Here is a 27,629-nt window from a genome sequence, read left to right as displayed (position 1 = left end):
CTTTACACACTCATGCAGAGAAACGCAAACAGAGAGAGGTGAGGAGGCTAGCTTGATGCACAGGTGCACACAGCACAGACACTAGCAGTAGCATATAGCTAGATTAGACATGTATGTCCTCAAATACAACCCAAGCACAAAGCCCACCTGGAAACACAGACTTACTCACATAGACCCAAACATGCAAACCCACTGCAGGGCTACAGTTCATTGTCACTTTGCTCGTATATGCTGTCCATCACTGAGACAGTGGTGACTGTACACACTACTGACTCTCTTAACCCACAGGGGCTCGCAATTGTCCAAGCTGTCAGGCAACATCTGCTGAAATTACCCACCAGCCACTAGACAACCAGTGGTGACTGACTGGGTTCTGGAGATAAGCTTCCTTATCCTCAAAGTGTCCCACACATATTCAGAGCCCAGTCACCCATTTCCCTTGAAGAATAGGATAATTTCTTGAACATATTGTACCGCGCAGGTCAGGTTAAGCTAATAGACACTTCTAGATACACACACACACACGGGCACACAATCAGTCATTCAAGCAAGCACGCATATATGCACAGAGACATACAGACATACTCTCCCTAATTTATTTTTGCATTCTAATCCTCTCTGAGCCTATTAATATTTCTGTTTCCATGGCAATGGTAGAAGGGTCAGAGCCAAGCCAAGTGAAGTGGAGTGCAGTGCAGTGAGAAGATAAGAGCATGTGACCTGTATGGACCACAGGGCGTGAGGTCAAGCAGAAGTGTAAGAGTAAGTCACTCAGACATGAACCTCGCCCTCTACCTCACCTCCTCCGTTCACCAGCTAGATTTATGAACCCATGGGAAGAGGGGGAAGAGGGGGGGGGGAGAAGGGGTAGGAGACTCGTCTCCACCCCGGTAAAAGAGGAGACCAAAAGCAGTTTCTTATTACTCCCATGTGCCCTTTCACCCTCCAAGTGGGTGGAGGTTTTCCTAATTACTAAAGCCTTTTTTAGTTACTGATTGTGTGTTTAAATCAGGCGATGAAAAGCAGGTAGCCAACAGCATTCTGAAACGGCTGCTTGATTGTTTTTGAGGTGGAATTTCCAACGTTAATGGCCCCCATCCATAGCCTTAAATATCACAGCCACTCCACTAATAACACACCACCTCCTACCTTCGTCACAGGCAATTTAAACAAATTATTGTTTTGCTTTCGAAGCTCTGGCTCTTACCTGCTTGCTGTTGTACTTTGGCTGGCTGGCCTTGTAGCTATAATCCGAGTACTGGTCTGAGCCTGTTGAATTGTCATCTCCTCCAGTCCCTACGAAGGTGTTGGTTGCAGGGAGGTCCTGGACTGCCTGGTGCTTCTGGGAGGCTGACGGAGACTGGGCCTGCAGCTGGATGGATGGTAGGGGAGAGTTGGAGCGGTAGTGTCTGCCAAGGTCAGGGCTGCCTGGGGGGTATGTCAGGGGCAGGTGGATCCTGGGGCTGTCGTTGACCCCATCCAGGTTGAACTTGAGACTCTTCTGGAGACTGACCTCCTCCTCCTCTCCCAAGGGCTTGGGGGACTTGGAGGGCTTTCCTTTCCTTCCCCTCTTGCCTTTGCCATTCTTGGGCCCCTGCTTAGGGGCGTAAAGGTCCTTGGTCTCCTTCTTGCCAGCCTGGTAGCCGCTCTTTGTCTCCCGCTGAATGCGGTGGCGGATAAACACCACCACTACGATCACCATGACAACGCCCGCCACTCCTGCCAGGCTTCCGTACACAATGTTACTGCGTTGGGCCGCCAGGCCGTAGTCAGGGTCACCAGCAATGTCTGTCTCCAGAGGAGTGTAGAGACTGTGTCCCACCAGTGCTTCCACCAGGCTGACGTTAGCAATGGTCTCATTGACGTAGATGTGCACCATGGCAGTGGCGTGGCGTGCGGGTTTGCCCGCATCACTCACCCTCACCACCAGGCGATGGAGCCCACCATGTTTCCGGGTCAGCTCCTTGACCAGGGTGATCTCCCCAGTAGTGGAGGAGATGCTGAAGAGGTCATAAGGGTTTCCTCCAGTGATGCTGAAGACCAGCTCTGCATTGGGGCCAGTGTCCAGGTCTTCAGCCTCCACTAGCTCCACACGGCTTTCTGGGGCAGCTAGAGGGGACAGGAGTCTGAAGGAGGAGTTGGAGGGCTTGGTGACCACAGGATCATTGTCGTTTTCATCCAGGACATTGATGGTAACGCCTACATAGGAGGACCTGGGAGGCTCTCCCCCATCTACGGCCTTCAGACGGAAGGTGTAGCTGCTCTCCTTCTCCCGGTCAAAGGAGATGCTGGACAGGATGGTTCCTGTTCCATTCTGAATCACAAACTTCCCTCCGTCTGGCTCCACAGAGAGCTGCACTCTGGCGTTCTCTCCCTGGTCCATGTCCAGCACAGTCACCATGCCAACGGCGCTGAGTGGGGGCATGTTCTCCAGAACAGAGAAGCTGTAGCCACTTAGCATGAACTTGGGGTCGTTGTCATTGCGGTCCAGCACCTTGACCACGACCGTGGCTGTTCCTCTGTGACTGGGAGAACCTTTATCAGACGCAGTGACCCGGAACTCATAGCGTTCTTTATGCTCTCTGTCCAGTGAGCTCCGTGCCCTCACCTCCCCTGAATCGGGGTCAATCTCAAACAGGCCCCTGGTAGATGTGTCTGCTATGATGCTGTAGACCAGCTCGGCGTTAGTTCCGCTATCAGCGTCCGTGGCAACCACGTCCACAACCTTGTCCCCTGGCTGGTTCTCCTCTGCAAAGGCAACCTCAAACAGGTTGGGGGAAAACACTGGGGAGTTGTCATTAACATCAGTCACCTGCACCTTCAATGAGTTAGTACTAGAAAGAGCTGGGTTGCCAGAGTCAACAGCCACAATCTCCACACGGTATTCCCTGACCCTCTCATAGTCCAAGGGGGTTGTAGTCTGCAGAAAATACTTCCTCTTGTTAGTGGACGAGTCACTAGCCGGGCGCAGCTGGAATGGTACGTCCCCCGCCACCACACAGGTGACCACTGCATTCTCCCCCTCATCCCTGTCAGACACCTGGACAAGGGCCACCGCCGTGCCCACTGGCATGTCCTCTGATATGTTGGCCACCCCGTCACTGTGGGTCACCAGGCCGATCCCACGGATCTCCACAGCAGGGGAATTGTCATTCTGGTCAGTCACCTGGATTGTCACAAAGGTCTTGGAGCTTTTGGGTTGGGGACCTTTGTCCCTGGCCACTACGTAGAATGTCAAATCGCTGATTTCTTCCCGATCCAAGGGCCCTTTGACATAGATGATGCCAGTGGAGCGATCAATTCGCAGGAGTTTTGGCACTGGGTCTAATGCCTGGTGTAGTGTGTATTCTATCTCTCCATTGGGGCCCATGTCAGAGTCATTGGCTTTCACCTGCAATCAGAGACAAGGGATTAGGTTAGAGGTTGGAATCAGGGTAAGAATTCAGGGATTATGTTAGCATATGGAGGTATGGGTAAGGGGTTTAGGTTTACAGCCCGATGTCATTGAAGTTAGTTTACAGCAAGAGGGCGATAAGCAAGGGAGTCTAAATGTGCATATTATAAACATATCTTGCAATAATATGAAAACATACCATCCTAGCTTCAGAGAGACACATGTGTGTACACTGAGGGTTTATTTGACTTAGAAACTGTCAACCAAAATATCCGCTCGGGAAGAAACTTTATTGAGTGGGCTAATTGTTCAAAAAACGTTCAATAAATTGGCTACGCTTTGCTGCTTCTGGCAGCAGTTCAATAAGACTACACTGTGAAATTGCAAATTCAGTAACTTCATTCGGGCATTTCATCATAGTAAAAACCTAGAGACCCAGCACCGCATGTTGGGCCCTAATGAGTTGTGGATATAAAACACTTAGTTTTCTCACAGTCAAAGTTGTATCCAATCTATACGGTAGCGAACACAACACCTTGATCACTATGCAATATTAAAATAATCTTTTACCTGCAAAACAGAGTGTCCCACAGGGCTGTTTTCTGAAACCTCTGCCTCGTACGTGGCCTTCTCAAACTTCGGAGCATTGTCGTTAGCATCAGCAACCACCACTCTCAGCAAGGCACTGCTATAGCGCTGGGGGTTACCTCCGTCCACAGCTTTGATTGTCAGGTCGTACGAGTCCTTGAGCTCCCGGTCCAGACTGCCCAGGACAATGAGCTGGGGCAGCTTCTCCCCCCTGTCTTCCGCCACCTGCAGGCCGAAGAGCGTCACTGCGTCTGCCCCAGCGGTGAGGGCGTAGTCGGCCACCCCGTTCCTCTCCGAGTCCCTGTCTGTGGCCAGGGGAATGGAGAACAGAGCTCCCAAGTGGGTGTTTTCTGGGACAGAGATGGTGAGCACGGGGGAGGGAAACTGCGGCGTGTTGTCGTTGATGTCCTGGACCTCGATGCGGCCCTCAATGAGCCTGGGGCTCTGGTTGTGGATTAGGTCTGTGACGGACACTTCAAACTCCAGGAAGCAGGGCTTGCCCCTGACAATACTGCGGCAGTCCCTCAGTGTCTCCCTGTCTATGGGGATCTCTGTGGTGAAGATGTCCCCTGTCTTCCCATCCACTCGCAGGTACGGAGAACCCACCTCTAGCTTGTATAAGTGACCAGAGTCTGGCAGGCCCTGGTCTGATGCCAGGCTGCCAATCAGCGTGCTGGGGGGCTGCTCCTCCTGGACCCGGTAGAGGATACCAGCCTCAGCCCAACCACAGCAGTCCAACACCAGGACCCACAACAGAACTGCTCCCAAGTGCAGTTCCATGAAGTCCGTCACCAGATTACCTGCCAGCAAAAAAAATAAAAATAAAAATAACACATTAAAGATGAAAAACTATACTTGGGCTTAAGGTTTATTGGTTATGTTGAATGTGCTCTGAAACAACATAGTTAATCAACAGCCATAGTTATACATACGGTATGTATATACACTGAGTGTAACAAAACATTAAGAATATTCTTGTAATATTGTGTTGCACTCCCCGCCCTTTTGCCCTCAGAACAGCCTCAATTAATCATGGCATGGACTCGACAAGGTGTCGAAAGCATTCCACAGTGATGCTGGCCCATTTAAACTCCAATGGTTCCCACAGTTGTGTCAAGTTGGCTGGGTGTCCTTTGGGTGGTGGACTATTCTTGATACACACGGGAAACTGTTGATACTATATATATAGTATCTTCATTGGGGTTTAACTAAGATTTTATAATTCTAGGGGTTTTAACGTTAGTGAAAAAAATGTATTCTCCCAGGTATGTGAAAATAATGTTTCTTCTGCAATGACAATACAAGGAACGATTCATCATATATGGCATATTTACCAAAAACAAGCTCTCCACATTGGAATAGATAATATCCTTGTTAAGAGAGCAAGGATTATCTTTCCCCTGTCAACAGGACAAAACCCAGGAAACATGAACAATGAGCATAACATGTTTCTCCCAAGGACCATTTTTGCCATGCTTGAAAAAGAATGGTTCAGATGTTGGAGATTTTCTCCACTGACTTAGTGACTTACAGGGAATTTATAAAGCAATGAGCACTCAATCTTCTATTTGAAAGGAACAATTTAACAAATAGGGATGATAATGTCATTCATCTAAATGTGGAATCGTGTAACAACAGTTCGGCATGTTGGGTGATTTCCCCTCCTTATTTTTGCCACATTAATTAAACCAAATTGAGCTTTTGCAGACAGTTTGTAACTGTTTTCATTCACTAAATCAGATATTCAGCACAGTGCTGAGGATATTGAAAATGGCAACAGCCAGTATTGAAAACTTGTTTAAGCGCTACATAAATATATATATATATCAATTTTTTAAAGAATTGATTTCCAGACAGAATTTACACAGAAGATAAAGTGAGAGCGGCCCAGTGTGCATTACGGCAGCTGTATAATCCAATGCAGAGCCTCAAAGACAGGGTACAGTGCCACGGTTCAAGGTTGAGCCTCCTAGACATCATTAAATGTGTATAGAAGCAGCTTGTGAATGCAACGCCACAAAAAAAACAACACTGTTGAACAAACCATACAGTATGTTTACGAAACCTTGACGATATGATATAAAAGACAAGACTGAAAATGCATAATCTGACTGATCTAATACGAGAGAGGTCTGACCCACCTAAGGCTCCAGCTGCAGCACCCAGAGGCAGCAGCACATCAGTGTTTGGCTTCATGTGGAACATGTTGTTGATCTGTAACCTGGCCTGCGCCTTATCACAAAATGCAGCTTAACTTTTGAGCAGATGAGATCTCCATCCTACTCTGCTGTTATGGGCTAATTTACACACTGTAATGTTCATGTTTGATTTCTAACCTGCTACACCACCCCATTAATCACTACCCCGCTAGTTTAGCTTCTGCTTTGATCCATATTCCGCAAGCTAAAGAATACACTATTTTTCAGACTGCAAATGATTTTAGGCTTGAATTATTTCATGTGTGAGAAGAGTTCTCGCTGTAACTCGAAAGAGGATATTATATAGTATTTATATAGTTGTAGTGCTCCAGCACAGGTCCTTATAGCCTTTGCATGCTGATGTATGTATGTATGTATGTATGTATGTTTGTATGTATGTATGTACAGCACCAGTCAAAAGTTGGAACACACTTACTCATATTTTTTACAATTTTCTACATTGTAGAATAATGGTGAAGACATCAAAACTATGAAATAATACATGTAGTAACCAAAGAAAGTGTTCAACAAATTCAAATAGATTTTAGATTCTTCAAAGTAGCCACCCTTTGCCTTGATGACAGCATTGCACACTCTTGGCATTCTCTCAACCAGCTTCATGAGGTGGTCACATGGAATGCATTTCAATTAACAGGTGTGCCTTGTTAAAAGTTAATTTGTGGAATGTCTTTCCTTCTTAATACATTTGAGCCAATCAGCTGTGTTGTGACAAGGTAGGCGTGGTATACAGAAGATAGCCCAAGTCCAGATTATGGCAAGAACAGCTCAAATAAGCAAAGAGAAACGACAGTCCAGCATTACTGAAAGTCATTCTGGGAAATGTAAAGAACTTTGAACGTTTCTTTAAATGCAGTCAAAAAAAAACATTAAGCGCCATGATGAAACTGGCTCTCATGAGGACCGACACAGGAAAGGAAGACAGAGCTGCCTCTGCTGCAGAGGATAAGTTCATTAAAGTTAACTGCACCTCAGATTGCAGCCCAAATAAATGCTTCACAGAGTTCAAGTAACAGACACATCTCAACATCAACTGTTCAGAGGAGACTGTGTGAATCAGGCCTTCATGGTTGAATTGCTGCAAAGAAACCAATACTAAAGGAAACCAAGAAGAAAAAGAGACTTGTTTGGGTCAAGAAACACGAGCAATGGACATTAAGACCGGTGGAAATCTGCCCTTCAGTCAAATGAGTTCAAATTTGACATCTTTGGTTCCAACCGCCGTGCGTTTGTGAGATGCAGAGCAGGTGAACGTATTATCTCCGCTTGTGTGGATTCCACCGCGATGCATGGAGGAAGAGGTGTTATGGTGTGGGGGTGCTTTGCTGGTGACACTGTTTGTGATTTATTTAGAATTCAAGACACACATAACCAGCTTGGCTACCACAGCATTCTGCAGCGATATGCCAACACATCTGGTTTGTGTTTAGTGGGACTATCATTTGTTTTTCAACAGGACAATGACCGTAAACACACCTCCAGGCTGTGTAGGGGTTATTTGACCAAGAATGAGAGTGATGGAGTGCTGCATCAGATGACTTAGCCGCCACAATCACCCGACCTCAACCCAATAGAGATGGTTTGGGATGAGTTGGACCGCAGGGTGAAGGAAATGCAGCCAACAAGTGCTCAGCATATGTGGGAACTCCTACAAGACTGTTGGAAAAGCATTCCAGGTGAATCTGGTTGAGAGAATGCAAAGCTGTCATCAAAGCAAAGGGTGGCTACTTTGAAGAATCTAAAATCAATTTTTGTTGGATTACTACATTATTCCATGTGTTATTTCATAGTTTTGATGTCTTCCCTATTATTCTACAATGTAGAAAATAGTAAAAATAAAGAAAAAAAACCTGAATGAGTAGGTGTGTCCAAACGTTTGACTGCTATTATATGTTAGTATGTAAACTCAGCAAAAAAGAGAAACATCCCTTTTTCAGTACCCTGTCTTTCAAAGATAATTCGTAAAAATCCAAATAACTTCACAGATCTTCATTGTGAAGGGTTTAAACACTGTTTCCCATGCTTGTTCAATGTGGAACGGTCGTTAAGACACTAACAGCTTACAGACAGTAGGCAATTAAGATCACAGTTATGAAAACTTAGGACACTAATGAGGCCTTTCTACTGACTATGAAAAATATCAAAAGAAAGATGCCCAGGGTCCGTGCTCATCTGCGTGAACGTGCCTAGGCATGCTGCAAGGAGGCATGAGGACTGCAGATGTGGCCAGGGCAATAAATTGCAATGTCCATACTGTGAGTTGCCTAAGACAGCGCTACAGGGAGACAGGACGGACAGATGATCGTCCTCGCAGTGGCAGACCACGTGTAACAACACCTGCACAGGATTGGTACATCTGGACATCACACCTGCGGTACAGGTATAGGATGGCAACAACAACTGTCTGAGTTACACCAGGAATGCACAATCCCCCCATCAGTGCTCAGACTGTCCGCAATAGGCTGAGAGTGGCTGGACTGAGGGCTTGTAGGCCTGTTGTAAGGCAGGTCCTCACCAGACATCACCGGCAACAACGTTGCCTATGGGCACAAACCCACCATCGCTGGACCAGACAGGACTGGCAAAAAATGCTCTTCACTGACGAGTGGCGGTTTTGTCTCACCAGTGGTGATGGTCGGATTCACGTTTATCGTCGAAGGAATTAGCATTACACAGAGGCCTGTAATCTGGAACGGGATCGATTTGGAGGTGGAGGATCCGTCATGGTCTGGGGCGGTGTGTCACAGCATCATCGGACTGAGCTTGTTGCCATTGCAGGCAATCTCAACACTGTGCATTTCAGGGAAGACATCCTCCTCCCTCATGTGGTACCCTTCCTGCAGGCTCATCCTGACATGACCCTCCAGCATGACAATGCCACCAACCATACTGCTCGTTCTGTGCGTGATTTCCTGCAAGACAGGAATGTCAGTGTTTTGCCATGGCCAGCGAAGAGCCCGGATCTCAATCCCATTGAGCACGTCTGGGACCTGTTGGATCGGAGGGTAAGGGCTAGGGCCATTCCCCCCAGACATGTCCGGGAACTTGTAGGTGCCTTGGAAGAGTGAGATAACATCTCACAGCAAGAACTGGCAAATCTGGTGCAGTCCATGAGGAGATGCACTGCAGTACTTAATGCAGCTGGTGGCCACACCAGATACTGACTGTTACTTTTGATTTTGGCCCCCCTTTGTTCACATTATTCCATTTCTGTTAGTCACATGTCTGTGGAACTTGTTCGGTTTATGTCTCAGTTGTTGAATCTTGTTATATTCATACAAATATTTACACGTTAAGTTTGCTGAAAATAAACGCAGTTGACAGTGAGAGGACGTTTCTTGTGAGTTTATGTTTTTGTGTGTGTGTGTGCGTGCGTGTGTGTGTGTGTGTGTGTGTGTGTGTGTGTGTGTGTGTGCGTGTGTGTGGTCTGGCCCTGAAATCCCCAAAAGTTCCCATAAGGATAGTAAAACAAGGAAAATTCTTCCTCATGGAGACATTTCCCATGTCCCCACGAGGACAAGGCTTTAAGCTTAGCGGTTGGGTTAGAGTTAGAATTAGGGTTTGGGTTTGGGTTAGGTTTAGGGATCAAGGTTAGGGTTAAAATAGGATTTTGAATGGAAATAAATGTTACTCTGTGACCCAACAAGAATAGAAAAACTGTGTGTACAGTATGTGGGTGAGTGTGTGCGTGTCAAAAAGCATCCGTGAACAAATTTAGCGATCCTATAGCTGCATATATTTTTGGCCGTAAGCCAGTATTTTTCTGCCCCTCTTTGCATGCAACAATGTTGCAAAGCAAATACATGTTAAAACTAAACAGCAAAACATGAGCATGTCTAGAATACCAATTAGAAATCCAATTCCTTTGAATCCGTTAAGATTGGAAGTGCACGTTATTGATGCACTAATTGCTTAGTTATTGATGTGTCCTTTTTACATTTGCAGGGCAGCCTCCAGTCGATGTGGCTTGAATGACAGCACGTAGAGTAAAAGCATGCTTAAAGAGTACATCGTAAAGCACCAGGTTTTTTTTTTAAACCTAAGACTACAGCTACATAGAAACTAAACATGTTGCCATCTATTAAGTTTTTATAAATAAACTAAATTGGAGGAGATCAGAGAATACATTACTTTTCCAGCCTATAGTCCTGTTAATGTCATGAGCTTGTGGTGACAAACATATGGAGACAAATAAACTCAATGACAGCTAGTTAACCCAGAGCACATTATCACCCTCATCCTCCATGTCCACCATTGCTGAGGAAGACAGTCATCAAGTTCAACAGCAATGACCCATAACAATATCTCCTTTGAAAGTGTTGCTTTACAAAGGAGCATGATGAAAGCAGCATTGGACTGCAGTACTGTATTGACTTGCATGAAAACAATTCAAAAGCTTCTCAGATGACATACAGTATCTAAAACAGATCCCAAGAGATCCTAAATACTAAAGGGAAAAAAAGATACCACTCACCCAGTTAGGCTAATCATATAAAACTCACTCCCAATAAGTGTCATATGGACCTTCAGGAGTCTCCATACAGTGAATAAATGTCTCTCAGAGGTTCTTTAAAATGTCTCCTTAATAAAGCCATAACCACACTTTCCTCTAGATAAGAGACTCCAAACACTCATTAGAAGTGATCACATAATCACTTCCAAGGAGATAATTGCAACAATATTCTTTCAACAGTCTCCAGATCAGGTACACACATACACAACTCGGATTATAGTCACACGTTCATCGTCAGATAAGAGTCTATGGAAGCCTCAATAACAGAAGCAATATACAGAGTAACATCCATAGCTTATTCATACCTATGAGTGGACTACTCCACTGAAGAGTCTAAGCCCAGTTTCTATTTGAGATAAGGGTCCGTATACTTTCAGGTAACGGATAAGAGCAGATACACAATTACAACTCAACCTGGACTGTAATAGCGTGTGCTTTTGAGGGCTGCAGCACTGCAAGTTGTGTGTATCTCCTCAACAGAGGGTGAGTTCAACAGCACTGGGATTTTGGAAAAGCCAGAACGAGTAATGAGGTCAATGGCTTGTGTTATTTTCACGCCAAAAAATAATATATTAATAATAATTCTGATGTAATTGTGATATTAAATTACTCATGCAGTTCCAGCATATTTCCAAGTAAACATTAATAAAACATAATCCAAGAGTTCAGAATATGCATAACATTGGATTGCAATCGTATTGAGTGATACAAAATATGTGAAGAAGAATATCAAGTACTCCATAGAGATCCTATTAAATTACTAGAGGGGATACGTCAAAAACCCTCAAAGTTCCACAATGGGGCGAAATAGCAGCCATCATGGTCAGTGACAAGTCCAAAAGTAGTTTTATTGAAATGAATGGCAGTAGAGGCATAGCTGATGCATTTCCTGCATTACATATACAGGCAAATAAAAGTAAGGCATGTGATGTATCAGAAATGGTCTAATTGAATTATTGTGCACCTAACATAGCCATTTAACTATAAATACAGTTAAGATGGGTTTTTATACACATTTTCTGTACAAATAGCTTCTCAAATATTTACAAACAGACCATAAATGTCTCAGATTGTGTTTTCTTGGAAAGCTGTGAGTGCTATTATATGATACAATATCAGTACTTGTTGTTGCATTTACAACTTGTCTTCACATGAACTGATTTGAGCCAGTATATGGCTGTGGATTGACTGCATTATTTGAATGGAATGTTGGCAGTAATTTTTTTCACATTCTGGAATCATTCCTCTAAAACTGGGTGGCTAGCTAACATACATGTACATTGCAGATGCATTCTTCACATTCATTGTTTTACACAATATCTTACTACAGCACTGGCAACCCATGGTTGACCAACTCCCAGACCAACATGGCTGACCCTTGAACCATCAAAAGAAGGTTAATATCCATTCTGGTATTCTAATTCCTAGATGTATGAAGAACCCAGTTCAGATGTATGAAGAACCCTAGCACCATCCATTACTGGGTCATAATTGCAGCCCAGGGATTCTGTGTGTTGAAGTGCCCTAGAATCATGGCTCTCCATTCATTAAAATGCCATAAAGAATATAACCTTTGGCATGCATTGAACAATTATAGACATAAGAATGATCTAATCCTGATGTTTGTCCGCCATTGTCATTATCAGCTGCAGCACAAGCAGCTTTTATCAACAGCTTTTACAAGGCATCCTGGTGACATCAGCCTTCCGTGTGGCAGTGACCTTTTCTCTTCCCCACAGCCTGGTCACTGACAGATCATGGTCATCAGACTGCAACAGGTTCTGCGATAAGCCTCAGCAGCAATTCATCATTAACTGACTCATCATTCCTCTGTCTCACAATGATTCCATTTCAAACACAGTACAGTAGGCCTATATTGCTATGCCACTAATGGTTTCATTCCTTGGGTTCATGCCATATGGCAACACATGTCTCTTCAAATCACCTTGTTACCGTAGGAGTATAAAGGTTGAAATCACTTTGTCACAAACACACAGAGCTGAATTTGAGGAATGTGAGTGTAGCTCAAAGGCTTGTGTATATCATACATTGAAAGCTTGAGTTAAGACATGAAGAAGCATGTGTACGTACAGTAGGCCTCCATCCCGCAAAGTATTTCAAACATATGTTAACTGTCTAACTTAGAAGTATGCATTGTAGTTGAGTGATGTTTTTGGGGAATGGATGGAAATTCTAAGTAATTTGATAAATCAACGTCTGAAGATTGCACATCAGAGACATGGCGGTCTGATTGAATCAATGTGTGTGAATGGCCCAAGATGAAAATCCTTTCCCTAGCACTGACTTTAGCTTCAAGCCATACCCATGCTTAACATCTCATATGTGCAGAAATACATCACTTTATGCCGACTCTAAAACATACAAGAAGCAGCTCACCAATAAACACAAATAGAATTATTAAAACACAATTCTTGAAAAGGGAACCCTGTCATAGTTTAGTCTGAGAATCTATCTCCAGAAGAGCTAGTCTATACACTTCACATTGATTTGAGTAGCAAGGCAATAGACTGCATAACATACTGCTCCCCTGCCTCTCAGTAATCTCTAATAATCTATATGAAGTTAGATGCATAGTTACTGTTTATGACAAGACAACAATAATACTAATCACCATGAGGAGCAATATTTATCCATACTCTGCCCATGTGTACTGCTTGTCAATATTTGGGAGGGTATGGACAAAGAATAGGCGTGTATCACTAAAGAAATGGGCTCAGTCCCTGAAAAATGTAAATATACACTGAAAAGAGCTGCGTCTGGAGTCATGTAGACTGTCAAACTGACGTTTAATATGTGGGAAGTGGGAACGAAATATTGATAGACGATGCTTAACGAATATAGCCTGTATGGCTGGTCAGTATGCATAGTTGGTCGATAAGAGCATCTCTTGCTTTCACTGCGGGGAGGGAGAGAGAAAGAGAGAGTGACGACTCCAGACGTTTAAGGGCTTTTAGTCAAACAAGTGTCCGATTCAAGCTATTGCACCTGGTTAATCGGATTCGCAGGAAAACGAACTATTGGGGAGTGGTTTGAATTACCCATCTTTTAAATGTGTTTAAATGTACACAAGGCTATTTAATGAATGAGTGTATATTGTATTAGAAATTATACATACAGCAACAAAATATATTATCAAACATACTTTCCTATTTAGAAAGAGGCAATTAACCTTTACTAAGAAACGTTTGACTTTTAAACATGACATACTGCACATGCGTTTATCTTGGAAAGCACTATTCTGGTTGTATGTCAATATATTTAATTTACCTTTGCCAAAGACTTCTTAGGGTGCGATTGTCTCGGGGTTTTTTCCTTCTGTCGTCCCAGAGGCAGGTATATAACCCTCAAACCTCAGTATCAATGACTCAATCCGAACACTGTATCACGACGACGAAAAAAATCACCAGTTGAGAGCAAATCCATTAGTACCATTGATAACTTTACCCTCAAATTCGATGAATCCATTCCCATGTCATTGTGCAGCCTTCCATTCTACCGCTGTCAAAAAAACGCTATTTTTCTGACCATGAAAAATAACACAAATCAAGCTAGAATTAATTAATTTCGTTTTTACAGATAATAACCAGTAGTTATGAACTCTATGCTTCTGGCCACGACGTTCAATTGCTTTTCTCTACTCTAAAATCCTGTTGCAACTGCACCTTAGCGAAGATATGCACTCATCTTCAACCTATCTATCTATCCCTTTAGTCCAAGTTTCTCAAGCTTTGCGAATGTCGTGCGTAAAACCCACACACCACGAAATACAGATTGAACGATATTTTTAAAAGTATTTAAAATGTCACACGTGTCTTAATCACAAAACGGAATATGTCACCGCGTAGAGTAAACGAAGCACGTATTTTGTTATGAGAAATCAAGTGAGGATAATTTTTCAGCACTTGCTCTGCTCTCCAGACCGCGCACAAGAGCGTGGTAGGAGGTGGGGCTCCACCGAACTCCGCTCTCTGTCTCAGCCTCAGCAACTTCTCATCCACATCACTGGATGCCACAGGCTGAACACTCGAGACGTAAACACGGATTTACTACCTAAATCATAACGGTGGGACTTAGATTTATGTTAAAACCGAGGGTGACTGAAATTAATATTGATTTTGAGGCTACTTGAGCTCATAGACAAACGTGTTAGTCGATCTCCCGATGGGAGTTTCTATGGAGAGGTTTCAGGTGTGGTTTTATGTGTCAGTACACTAACCTCATGATATTTTTTTCTCTCTCAAACTTCTAAAACCATCTACTCACATAGGTGATTATTTAGTTGTTGATATATTCAATGTATCATATTTTGGCATTAGTTTGATTGTAATGGAATCCAATTCAACAGAGGAAAGCACAAGGGGCACTATTTGCTCTTTTGGCGCCACCCTCAGGCGCCTCGTTTACAGGGGGAAACATCTCTGTCACTGTAAAAAAAATGAATAAACCAGTCTGACATCTCGTCTGAAATAATAGGCTAGGCTACTGTACTGTAGGCTACTGTACTGTAGGCTACTGTAAACGTGAAATCTTTATTTGATGTGATGATTTGTTGGCGAAGTATATCTATAGTTGCCTACTCATGTGTATCCTATTCCCCATTTGATTAAGGGGGTGGACATCAGTGGCCTCTGTGAACAGGCATCTAGCAACAGCTTATTGACCAAGGCATTGCAGTGCTGCACCTCACAAACTCCTAATAATGTGTGTCATCAATTAGAAGATGCAGGTGGGTTTAGTTATATAACATGGCATAGCTTTGGGCTATAAATCATCATTACCCAACTGGGAACACCATGTCCCTCTCCACGAACCAGCCTCTGTGTCCCACCCCCCAACCCCGACAGCAGCTGCTGAGCATAAGCAATGGCCCAGGAGCAATGACTCAAACATACTGCTCTGACACAAAGGAGAGCCCCGAACATCTTCCTCTAGAGGAAACATTATTTCCCCTCTTTCTAGCCCTGGTAAAGGTAGCCTTTATCAGAGAGTTCCCATCTCTGATCCACACTCCTCCTCCAGTCTCTCATTAGCTGCAAACAAACAGCTGTCGGGTTACCTCTCCAGGGTTCTCATTAGGGGCTGCCACTCAAACGCAAAGCAGCCCGTAGCCAATCACGGCGGAGCTCCCGCCCACACACACCTGAGGGGTCAAAAGTGACACGTCGCCAAGATGCAGGTCTTCAACAATGCCTGTGGCTCTCACACTATTCTTCTTTAAACATTTGCATGTGTTACTCCAAGCCTCTAATGATTGGCTGGTGGTGAAGACATCTCGAGGAGGAGAGACACATACGGTGCCTTCAGAAAGCATTCAGACCCTTTGACTTTTTCCACATTTTGTTACATTACAGCCTTATTCTAAAATAGATCAAATTAAATAATTTCCTCAGCAATCTACACACAAAACCCCATAATGACAAAGTGAAAACTGGTTTTTAGAAATGTTTGCAAATGTATTAACATTTGAAAATAGAAATATCTTATTTACCTAAGTATTTAGACCCTTTGCTATGAGACTCGAAATTGAGCTCAGATGCATCCTGTTTCCATTGATCATCCTTCAGATGTTTCTACAACTTGATTGGGGTCCATCTGTGGTAAATTCAATTGATTGAACATGATTCGGAAAGGCTCACGCCTGTCTACATAAGGTCCCACAGTTGACAGTGCATGTCAGAGTAAAAACCAAGCCATGAGCTGGAAACAATTGTTTGTAGAGCTCCGAGACAGAATTGTGTCGAGGCACAGATCTGGGGAAGGGTACCAACACATATCTGCAGCATTGAAGGTTCCCAAGAACACAGTGGCCTCCATCCATCTCCATCAAAGTTTTGAACCACCAAGACGTTTCCTAGAGCTGGCAGTCCGGACAAACTAAGCAATCGGGGGAGAAGAACCTTGGTCAGGGAGGTGACCAAGAACCTGATGGTCACTCTAATAGAGCTCTAGAGTTCCTCTGTGGAGATGGGAGAACCTTCCAGAATGACAGCCATCTCAGCAGCACTCCACCAATCAGGCCTTTATGGTAGAGTGGCCAGATGGAAGGCACTGCTCAGTAAAACACAGCCCTCTTGGATTTTGCCAAAAGCCAACTAAAGACGGTGACCATGAGAATCAAGAATTCCTGGTCTGATCAAATCAAGGTTGAACACTTTGGTCTGAATGCCAAGCATCACATCTGGAGGAAACCTGGCACCATCCCTACGGTGAAACATGGTGGTGGCAGCATCATGCTGTGGGGATATTTTTCAGCGGCAGGGACTATGAGACTAGTCAGGATCGAGGCAAAGATGGTAATCCTTGATGAAAACCTGCTCCAGAGAGCTCTGGACCTCAAGTTGGGGCGAAGGTTCACCTTGCAACAGGACAATGACCCTAAACACTCAGCCAAGACAATGCAGGAGTAGCTTCGGGACAAGTCTCTGAATGTCCTTGAGTGGCCCAGCCAGAGCCCGGATTGAACCAGATTGAACATCTCTGGAAAGACCTGGAAATAGCTGTGCAGCAATGCTCCCCACTCAACCTGACAGAGCTTGAGAGAATCTGCAGAGAAGAATGGGAGAACCTCCCCAAATACAGGTGTGCCAAGCTTTTAGAGTCATACCCAAGAAGACTCCAGTCTGTAACCGCTGCCAAATGGGCTTCAACAAAGTACTGAGTAAAGGGTCTGAATATTTATGTAAATGTGATATAGAAATATATATATATATATATACAGTTGAAGTTAGATGTTTGGAGTCATTAAAACTTGTTTTTCAAACACTCCACAAATTCCTTGTTAACAAACCACAGATTTGGCAAGTCGGTTAGGACATCTACTTTGTGCATAACACAAGTCATTTCTCCAACAATTGTTTACAGACAGATTAGTTGTAACGGCTGTTGATGGAAGAAGGTGAGGACCAAGGTGCAGCGTTGTACGTGTTCATCTTTATTTATGAATTCAACACTGAATGAAAAACAACAAAAGAGAATGAACGATACCGAAACAGTTCTGTCTGGTACAGAATACAAAAACAGAAAACAACTACCCACAAACACTGGTGGGAAGAGTCTACCTACGTATGGTTCTCAGTCAGAGACAACAATTGACAGCTGCCTCTGATTGGGAACCATACCAGGCCACACACATAGAAATACAACACACAGAACAAAACAGAATGAAAAACATAGAACGCCCACCCCAACTCACGCCCTGACCAAACCAAAATAGAGACATAAAAAAGGATCCGGACGTGACATTAGTTCACTTATAATTCACTGTATCACAATTCCACTGGGTCAGCAGTTTACATACACTAAGTTGACTGTGCCTTTAAACAGCTTGGAAAATTCCTGAAATGTATGTCAAGGCTTTAGAAGCTATTGATAGGTTAATTGACATATTTTCAGTCAATTGGAGGTGTACCTGTGGATGTATTTCAAGGCCTACCTTCAAAACTCAACACCTCTTTGCTTGACGTCATGGGAAACTAAAATAAATCAGCCAAGACCTCAGAAAAAAAATTGCAGACCTCCACAAGTCTGGTTCATCCTTGGGAGCATTTTCCAAAAGCCCGAAGGTACCACGTTCATCTGTACAAACAACAGTACGCAAGTATAAACACCATGGGACCACGCAGCCATCATACCACTCAGGAAGGAGATGTGTTCTGTCTCCTAGAGATGAAAGTATTTTGGTGTGAAAAGTTCAAATCAATCCCAGAACAACAGCAAAGGACCTTGTGAAGATGCTGGAGAAAACAGGTACAAAAGTATGTATGTCCACAGTAAAACAAGTCCTATATCGACATAACCTGAAAGGCCGCTCAGAAAAGGAATAAGCCATTCCTCAAAAACCGCCATAAAAAAGCCAGACTATGGTTTGGAACTACACATGGGGACAAATATCGTACTTTTTGGAGAAATGTCCTCTGGTCTGGTGAAACAAAAATATAATTGTTTGGCCATAATGACCATCGTTTTGTTTGGAGGGAAAAGGGGGAGGCTTGCAAGCTGAAGAATACCATCCCAACCGTGAAGCACGGGGGTGGCAGCATCATGTTGTGGGGGTGCTTTGCTGCAGGAGGGACTGGTGCACTTCACAAAATAGATGGCGTCATGAGGTAGGAAAAATATTTGGATATATTGAAGCAGCATCTCAAGACATCAGTCAGGAAGTTAAAGCTTGGTCGCAAATGGGTCTTCCAAATGGACAATGACCCCAACATGCTTCCAAAGTTGTGGCAAAATGGCTTAAGGACAACAAAGTCAAGGTATTGGAGTGGCAATCACAACGCCCTGACCTCAAACCTAAAGAAAATCTGTGGGCAGAACTGAAAAAGTGTGTGCGAGCAAGGAGGCCTACAAACCTGACTCAGTTACACCAGCCTTCTCAGGAGGAATGGGCCAAAAATCACCCAACTTATTTGGGGAAGCTTGTGGAGGCCTACCCAAAACATTTGACCCAAGTTAAACAATTTAAAGGCAATGCTAACAAATACTAATTGAGTGTATGTAAACTTCTGACCCACTGGGAATGTGATGAAAGAAATAAAAGCTGAAATAAATCATTCTCTCTGCTATTATTCTGACATTTCACATTCTTAAAAGGAAGTGGTGATCCTAACTGACCTAAGACGGGGAATTTGTACTACGATTAAATGTCAGGAATTGTGAAAACTGAGTTTAAATGTATTTGGCTAAGGTGTATGTAAACTTCCAACTTCAACTGTGTGTGTATATATACAGTATATCACAAAAGTGAGTACACCCCTCACATTTCTGTTAATATTTGAGTATATCTTTTCATGTGACAACACTGAAGAAATTACACTTTGCTACAATATAAAGTAGTGAGTGTACAGCTTGTATAACAGTGTAAATTTGCTGTCCCCTCAAAATAACTCAACACACAGCCATTAATGTCTAAACAGCTGGCAACAAAAGTGAGTACACCCCTAAGTGAAAATGTCCAAATTGGGCCCAATTAGCCATTTTCCCTCCCCGGTGTCATGTGACTCGTTAGTGTTACAAGGTCTCAGGTGTGAATGGGGAGCAGGTGTGTTAAATTTGGTGTCATCGCTCTCACACTCCCACATACTGACTGGTCACTGGAAGTTCAACATGGCACCTCATGGCAAAGAACTCTCTGAGGATCTGAAAAAAATTATTGTTGCTCTACATAAAGATGGCCTGGGCTATAAGAAGATTGCCAAGACCCTGAAACTGAGCTGCAGCACGGTGGCCAAGACCATACAGCGGTTTAACTGGACAGGTACCACTCAGAACAGGCCTCGCCATGGTCGACCAAAGAAGTTGAGTGCACTTGTTCAGCGTCATATCCAGAGGTTGTCTTTGGGAAATAGACATATGAGTGCTGCCAGCATTGCTGCAGAGGTTGAAGGGGTGGGGGGTCAGCCTGTCAGTGCTCAGACCATACGCCGTACACTGCATCAAATTGGTCTGCATAGCTGTCGTCCCAGAAGGAAGCCTCTTCTAAAGATGATGCACAAGAAATCCCGCAAACAGTTTGCTGCAGACAAGCAGACTAAGGACATGAATTACTGGAACCATGTCCTGTGGTCTGATGAGACCAAGAAACTTATTTGGTTCAGATGGTGTCAAGCGTGTGTGGCGGCAACCAGGTGAGGAGTACAAAGACAAGTGTGTCTTGCCTACAGTCAAGCCTGGGTAAAAAAAAACAAGGTTGTTGTTGAAACAGGAGACGAAGAGGAGAGAGGGCATCCGTTGATTATCACTGAAAATGGCACTCTTTATTATACCCAGTACACATGCCAGTCTATAATGCTCATTGGTTTTGGCAGGGAGAGACATCAGACACCAACTATATTGTGTTTGGATGACTACAAGCTATATTGTTTATAGTCTGATCAATTAGAAAACGAACCCTTCATTGTCATCCGGCATAATAAGAATAGGAAACAGAAACAGCAGAAGTTTCTTAGGTTAATTGACATATTTTGAGTCAATTGGAGGTGTACCTGTGGATGTATTTCTTTGCTCTTTGCTTGACATCATGGGAAACGTAGGCCGGCATTGTAAATAAGAATTTGTTCTTAACTGACTTGCCTAGTTAAATAAAGATTAAATAAAATATCCCTTTGAGCAAGTTGCAGTTATTAAATTACACTTTAGATGGTGTACCAATACACCCAATCACTACAAAGACACAGGTGTCCTTCCTAACTTGGTTGCCGGAGAGTAAGGAAACTTCTCAGGGATTTCACGAGGCAAATTGGTGAATTTAAAACCATTATAACGTTTAATGGCTGTGATAGGAGAAAACTGAGGATGGATCAAGCACATTGTAGTTACTCAACAATACTAACCTAATTTAAATAGTGAAAAGGAAGCCTGTACAGAATAAAAACTATTCCAAAACATCCATCATGTTTGCAACAAGGCACTAAAGTAGTACTGCAAAAACATTTTGGAAAGCAAAACTTTTTGTCCTCAATACAAAGTGTTATATTTGGGGCAAATCCAATAGAACACATTACTGAGTACCACTCTCCATATTTTCAAGCATAGTGATGGCGACATCATGCTATGGATATGCTTATAATCGTTAAGTAATGGGGAGTTTTTCAGGATAAAAAATAAATGGAATGGCACAGGTAAAATCCTAGAGGAAAACCGAGTTTAGTCTGCATTCAACCAAACACTAGGAGATTAATTCACCTTTCAGCAGGACCATAACCTAAATAACCAAGAAGACACTGAATGTTCTTGAGTGGCAGAGTTACAGTTTTGCCTTAAATCTGCTTGATCATCTAGCAATGATCGACAACCAATTTGACAGAGCTGGAAGAATTGTGAAAAAAATAAATGGCCAAATATTGTACAATCCAGGTGTGCAAAGGTCTTAGAGACTTACCCAGAAAGACGCAAAGCTGTAATAGCTGCCAACATGCATTGACTCAAGGGTGTGAACTCTTGTGTAAATCTGATATTTCTGTATTTCATTTTTAAAAAGGATTCTAAAAACCTGTTTTCACTTTGCCCGTATAGCGTAGTGTGTGTGTGGGTGAAAGACAAATAGTTATAAGACATTTTGAATTCAGTCTGCAACACAACAAAATGTGGAATAAGTCAAGTGGTATGAATACTTTCTGAAGGCACAGTATGTACAATCATTTGGTGACAATGCTCACTGATTACAGCCCCGAGATGTTCAAAGATGTTGAGCTCCTACGTATGTAAAATATACAATCCCACTCTTTGGCCAGGTGTTGATTTCTTCAAGATCTACTGTAGTGGACGTCTCTTTGGTTTAGATCAGCCACTTAACAGATTAATTAATGGTTGTGATAATGTCTGAACACAAATTACTCCACCGCGTGACACTTTCTTAGAATCAGGAAGTTGTTGTTTGCTGATTGTGCTTCACTGGTGACTCATTCTCAGTACAATGTGTGGTAATGGCAGCCAACCCCACTGTCAATCACCTGTAGTTAAGCCTTTAAATGTAATTATAAAATGGGTGGTTCAAAATCTGAATACTGAATGGCTTAAAGCAGTGGCATATCAGACCGTATACCACTGGCATGACAAAACATGTATTTTTACTGCTCTAATTACGTTGGTAACCAGTTTATAATAGCAATAAGGCACCTCAGGGATTCGTGGTATATGGCCAATATACCACGTTGTGCATAAGAACAACCCTTAGCCGTGGCCAAATACCACACCCCCTCGGGCCTTATTACTTAAAAATACTTTCTAATGATGTATGGTAAAGTGTGTCTGTGTGTCTGCGTGTGTGTGTGCACGCGTGTGTGGGTGTGAATGGGGGAGGGGAAACATTCCTCGTGTGCATGAGGAAGAGAGGAGGGGAACATTCTACAGTAGTATTCTGTGAATCACAAACAAAGATGTTTGATTATGCCTTTGTTCAGAGAGAGGACATGAGTTTGCCATTTCAGCACACTCTAACTTTGTACTATAGAAAAGGAGGATGGATTTTCTGCATGACAAAATGTCTGATGGTCTTCTGCAATGTGTCTTTATCACAAAGGGCTATTTCATGATTTGTTTAACTTCTTATGGCTTGGGGGCAGTATTTCGACGTCTGGATGAGAAGCGTGCCCAAAGTAAACTGCCTGTTACTCAGGCCCAGAAGCTAGGATATGCATATAATTGGTAGATTCAGATAGAAGGAACTCTAAAGATTCCAAAAATGTTAAAATAATGTCTGTGATTATAACAGAACTTATATGGCAGGCGAAAACCTGAGGAAAATCCATCCAGGAAGTGGAATCTTTAAAATCTATTTTCAATTGAATGCCTATAGAGTATCTAATGGGTTAGGACCCAGATTGCAGTTCCTATGGCTTCCACTAGATGTCAACAGTCTTTACATTGTTTCAGGCTTGTTTTCTGTCAGTGGACTGTAGAATCATGCAGTGCTGGTTTGCGCGTGTGACCGAGTGCACACCCTTCATTGTTTTTCCTTTCTATTGAATACGCTATTGTCCGGTTGAAATATTATTGATTATTTAGACAATTGACAACCTGAGGATTAATTATAGACATCGTTTGACATGTTTTGACAAACTTTACCGGTATTATTAGGATGTATTCGTCTGCATGTTTTGACCGCTTTTGAGCTCGCCCAAATATGTATATATTCTTAATTCCATTCCTTTACTAGAGCTAGAAACACAAGCATTATTCTATGCCTGCAATCAAATCTGCTTAACACATGTATATGACAAATACAATTTGATTTGATTTGATTTGAAAGTGCACTTTTTGCTGATTCTAGTCATTCAACGTCAATTTGTGCAATCCCTCTTGGCATTAGTGCTCGCAGCTGAAATGAAGATATTGTTTTGGATTGACAAAAGGAGGTGGAGAGAGATGAGTGCAGAAATGGAAACCAAAGCCGACGGTCCAGGCAGAATTGGGTCTGACAGGACGTGGGATGAGACAGTGGCTGGTTTGATCTCTTGATTAGCCAGCTGAAAGACTACAGTGCTGTTTGATTCTCCACACAGCTCTCCTGACGGCCCAAACAGTATCTGCATATTATAAGAGAAGGCCCAAAGGAAAGGAAGAGGGCAACACATTAAAACAGAAATTGTGATTTTTTTCCAGATGAGTTTGCCCTCAGCATTCAACCAGCATACACTCAGAGCTACAATGCATTCGGAAATTATTCAGACCCCTTGACTTTTTCTACATTTTCTTACGTTACAGCCTTATTTTCAAACAGATAAATAATTATTTTCCCCTCATCAATCTACACACAACACAAAACCCCATAATTACATAGCAAAACCGGGTTTTTATAATTTTTTGCAAATGTATTTTATTTAAATAACTGAAATATCACATTTACATAAGTATTCAGACACTTTACTCAGTACTTTGTTGACGCACCTTTGGCAGTGATTACAGCATTGAGTGTTCTTGGGTATGACGCTACAAGCTTGGCACACCTGTATTTTGAGAGTTTTTCACATTCTTCTCTGCAGATCCTCTCAAGCTCTGTCAGGTTCGATGGGGAGCGTCGCTGCAGCTATTTTCAGGCCTCTCCAGAGATGTTCGATTGGGTTCAAGTTCGGGCTCTGACTGGGCCACTCAATGACATTCAGGGTCTTGTCCTGAAGCCACTCCTGCGCTGTCTTCTTAGGGTCGTTGTCCTGTTGGAAGGTGAAGCTTTGCCCCAGTCTGAGGTCCTGAACGCTCTGGAGCAGGTTTTCATCTAGGAACTCGCTGTACTTTACCGTTCATCTTTGCGATCCTGACTAGTCTACCATTCCCTGCCACTAAAAAACAGCATGATGCTACCACCACCATGCTTCACCGTAGGGATGGTGCCAGGTTTCCTCCAGACGTGGCGTTTGGCATTCAGGCCAAAGAGTTCAATCTTGGTTTCATCAGACCAGAGAATCGTGTTTCTCATGGTCTGAGAGTCCTTTAGATGCCTTTTGGAAAACTCCAAGTGGGCTGCCATATGCCTTTTACTGAGCAGTGGCTTCTGTCTGTACACTCTACCATAAAGGCCTGATTGGTGGAGTGCTGCAGAGATGGTTGTCCTTCTGGAAGGTTCACCCATCTCCACAGAGAATCTCTGGAGCTCTGTCAGAGTGACCATCGGGTTCTTGGTCACCTCCCTGACCATGGTCCTTCTCCCCTATTGCTCAGTTTGGCCGCCGGCCAGCTCTAGGCAGACAAGTCATGGTCTTGGTTCTTCCATTTAAGAATGATGGAGGCCAATGTGTTCTTGGGGACCTTCAATTCTACAGAAATGTTTTGGTACCCTTCCCCAGATCTGTGCCTCGACACAATCCTGTCTCTGAGCTCTACGGACAATTCCTTCAACCTTATGGCTTGGTTTTTGCTCTGACATGCACTGTCAACTGTGGGACCTTATATAGACAGGTGTGTGCCTTGCCAAATCATGTCCAATCAATTGAATATACCACAGCTGGACTCCAGTCAAATTGTAATAATAACTCAAGGATGATCAATGGAAACAGGATCCACATGAGCTCCATTTCAGAGGGTCTGAATACTTATGCAAATAAGGTAGTTCACTTTTTGGGAAACATTTCTAAAAACCTGTTTTTGCTTTGTCATTATGGGTGATTGTGTGTAGATTGACGAGGAACATGTTTTCTTTAATCAATTTTAGAATAAGGCTGTAACGTAACAAAATGTGGAAAAGGTCAAAGGGCCAGGATACTTTCCGAAAGCACTGTATGTAAGCCAACGAATAGCCTTCACAAATCTGTGTGCTTAAATACCTGTGTAGTTTAAATGCAAAGAAAGACTATCCTTGATTCCTGCTAAATGGTTAGAGGGAAATAATCTGTACAGGCTCTGGAGAGGGGATGCAGGGGTTGTCTTGTGTCAAGTTATGTATGGTAGGAGTCAGTAGAGCTGGGTGTTATTGTTGGTGTTTCTGTTTACCTCAGGACTACTGGCGTAAGGTTGTGTTATGTCTCATGTCCAAACAGTCATGTTGTTGTGCTCCAAGTAGTGTCGGACAGCCTGGGTAAAAAAAACAAGGTTGTTGTTGAAACAGGAGAGGAAGAGGAGAGAGGGCATCCGTTGATTATCACTGAAAATGGCACTCTTTATTATATCCAGTACACATGCCAGTCTATAATGCTCATTGGTTTTGGCAGGGAGAGACATCAGACACCAACTATATTGTGTTGGGATGACTACAAGCTATATTGTTTATAGTCTGATCAATTAGAAAACAAACCCTTCATTGTCATCCGGCATAATAAGAATAGGAAACAGAAACAGCAGATGTTTCTTAGTGATGATTATATTGCTTTCATTTTTGTGCAAATGTACAAGATGATTTACAAGAGATGATTTACAAGCAGCCAACCATGGAGGGTCTGTAAAAATCAATAGCATCATTACATGAGCGGGCTGTCAGCACTCAGCACACTGATTAAATGTCTTGCATGCCAATCCTCTTTATGGATCATGCACGACAATACCAGGTTGATTATCAATGTAGGAGTTGCTACTGGTAACCATACACCCTGTGATGTCATGAAGAAACAAATGCAATGTGTGAATGCTCTATAGATTTATTTCCTCATATGACACCTTATTATCTGATTAGATGCAGAGATTCTTTGGCCAGATCAAGCTTAGGCAGAGCTACAGATGGGGACTTGGCAGGGAAATCCCTGATTGACAGCTTCAAGGGTTGAAGGATTTAGGCTACCCTCTAATCTGTTCAGTAGCTGTCGATCAGTAATCACCTTTCCTCACATACGCTTGCCCACTCACACATGTGCCTCCCTTTTTCCAGAGAAAAGCACAGAGCCTTGGTGAGAGAAGCTTGGTAGTGAATAAAAGACAATGGGACAAAGAATGGAGGAAGGATGGGAGAAGACAGGGGTGGAAAACAATAAGGAGGAGGCGCCAACAGACTCTATGTGCGTGTGTTAGTCTATAGCAGGGAGATAGATGTGTATGGGATTTTTCCTCTAATATCTGAAACAGGTTTCCCTAGACAGGGGTGATACCTTTACCAGCAGGCAGCATCCCCTGACCATTACTCTTGCTGAGAAATGTCATGTCAGGGCAGCCAGATGAGGTTTTAAATGACTGTCACGTCCTCCTCTATTTCAAATGGCCTCGTGTTATGGCATCCTATAGCCATTTATTTTATTTACGGCTTCTGCTTCCGGCTGCTTTATCCTTTATGGGGCCAGAATATGAACTTGATCAAAACAGGGGGGCAGGTTTGGCCTTGTCGTGGTGGGGCCAGTTTATTTATTTGTATTTCGCCTTTATTTAAGCAGGGAGTCACCATTGAGACCAGGGATCTCTTTCACAAGGGAGCCTTGCATACACAACATTAAACATGTAATACAATATAAAGCAGTAAAATACAACACAACAGAAATATTCAAGGAAAACAGTTACCTTCCTCAATAAGTAGGTCCCCAATCAATATTTTTTAAATTGCCTGAGCAACACCATAACATCCAAATGTAATGTTTTTGTCATTTGTTCCAGCAATGAGGTACTTCAAAACTAAAAGCGGAGATACCTAGTTTGGTGGAGACCCGAGGAACCTCAAGAGTTAACCAACCTGGTGAACGAGTTTTCATGTTTTTCTACAGGCGATTTTGTGAGAAGACCGATTTTCTGGATGTTTCATGGTCTGCCAAACACCACTCTAGCTCTGTCACCTTTCACTGCAGATGTGGAAGTGCGACATCGGTGGATGCGGTGGATTGAGACACATCCAATGCAGATATCTCTTGCTAAACTGACAGATGTTTATAGGGATTTGTATTATTATGCTGATTAGAGTTCAGTGGGGCGCGGACATCGACTCTAGGGGGTTAACAGTTAGGTAAGTTGGAACCTTGTGTTGTCGAGCTTTGAAAACAAAAAGGGAACAATG

The 27,629-nt window shown here is 43.1% G+C and overlaps 1 protein-coding gene across 1 annotated transcript in view; it reads right to left on the bottom strand.

The window, feature by feature from the left end:
* LOC109872688 (protocadherin-1) overlaps positions 1–14,594 on the bottom strand; it is a 97,395-nt gene extending 82,801 nt beyond the window's left edge. The window contains exons 1-3 of the mRNA XM_031808531.1: positions 14,000–14,594; positions 3,965–4,782; positions 1,208–3,391 (exon numbers count right to left, since the gene is read on the bottom strand). Coding sequence (XP_031664391.1) covers positions 1,208–3,391; positions 3,965–4,762 — 2,982 coding nt within the window. The 5' untranslated portion in view covers positions 4,763–4,782; positions 14,000–14,594. The remainder of the gene's footprint in view (positions 1–1,207; positions 3,392–3,964; positions 4,783–13,999) is intronic.
* Between the last annotated feature and the right edge of the window lie 13,035 nt (positions 14,595–27,629).

This window comes from Oncorhynchus kisutch, linkage group LG28, assembly GCF_002021735.2.
Source record: "Oncorhynchus kisutch isolate 150728-3 linkage group LG28, Okis_V2, whole genome shotgun sequence".
Taxonomy (NCBI): Eukaryota; Metazoa; Chordata; class Actinopteri; order Salmoniformes; family Salmonidae; genus Oncorhynchus; species Oncorhynchus kisutch.
The sequence above is the reverse complement of the archived record's forward strand: the minus strand, read 5'-3'. Positions and strand labels throughout refer to the sequence as shown.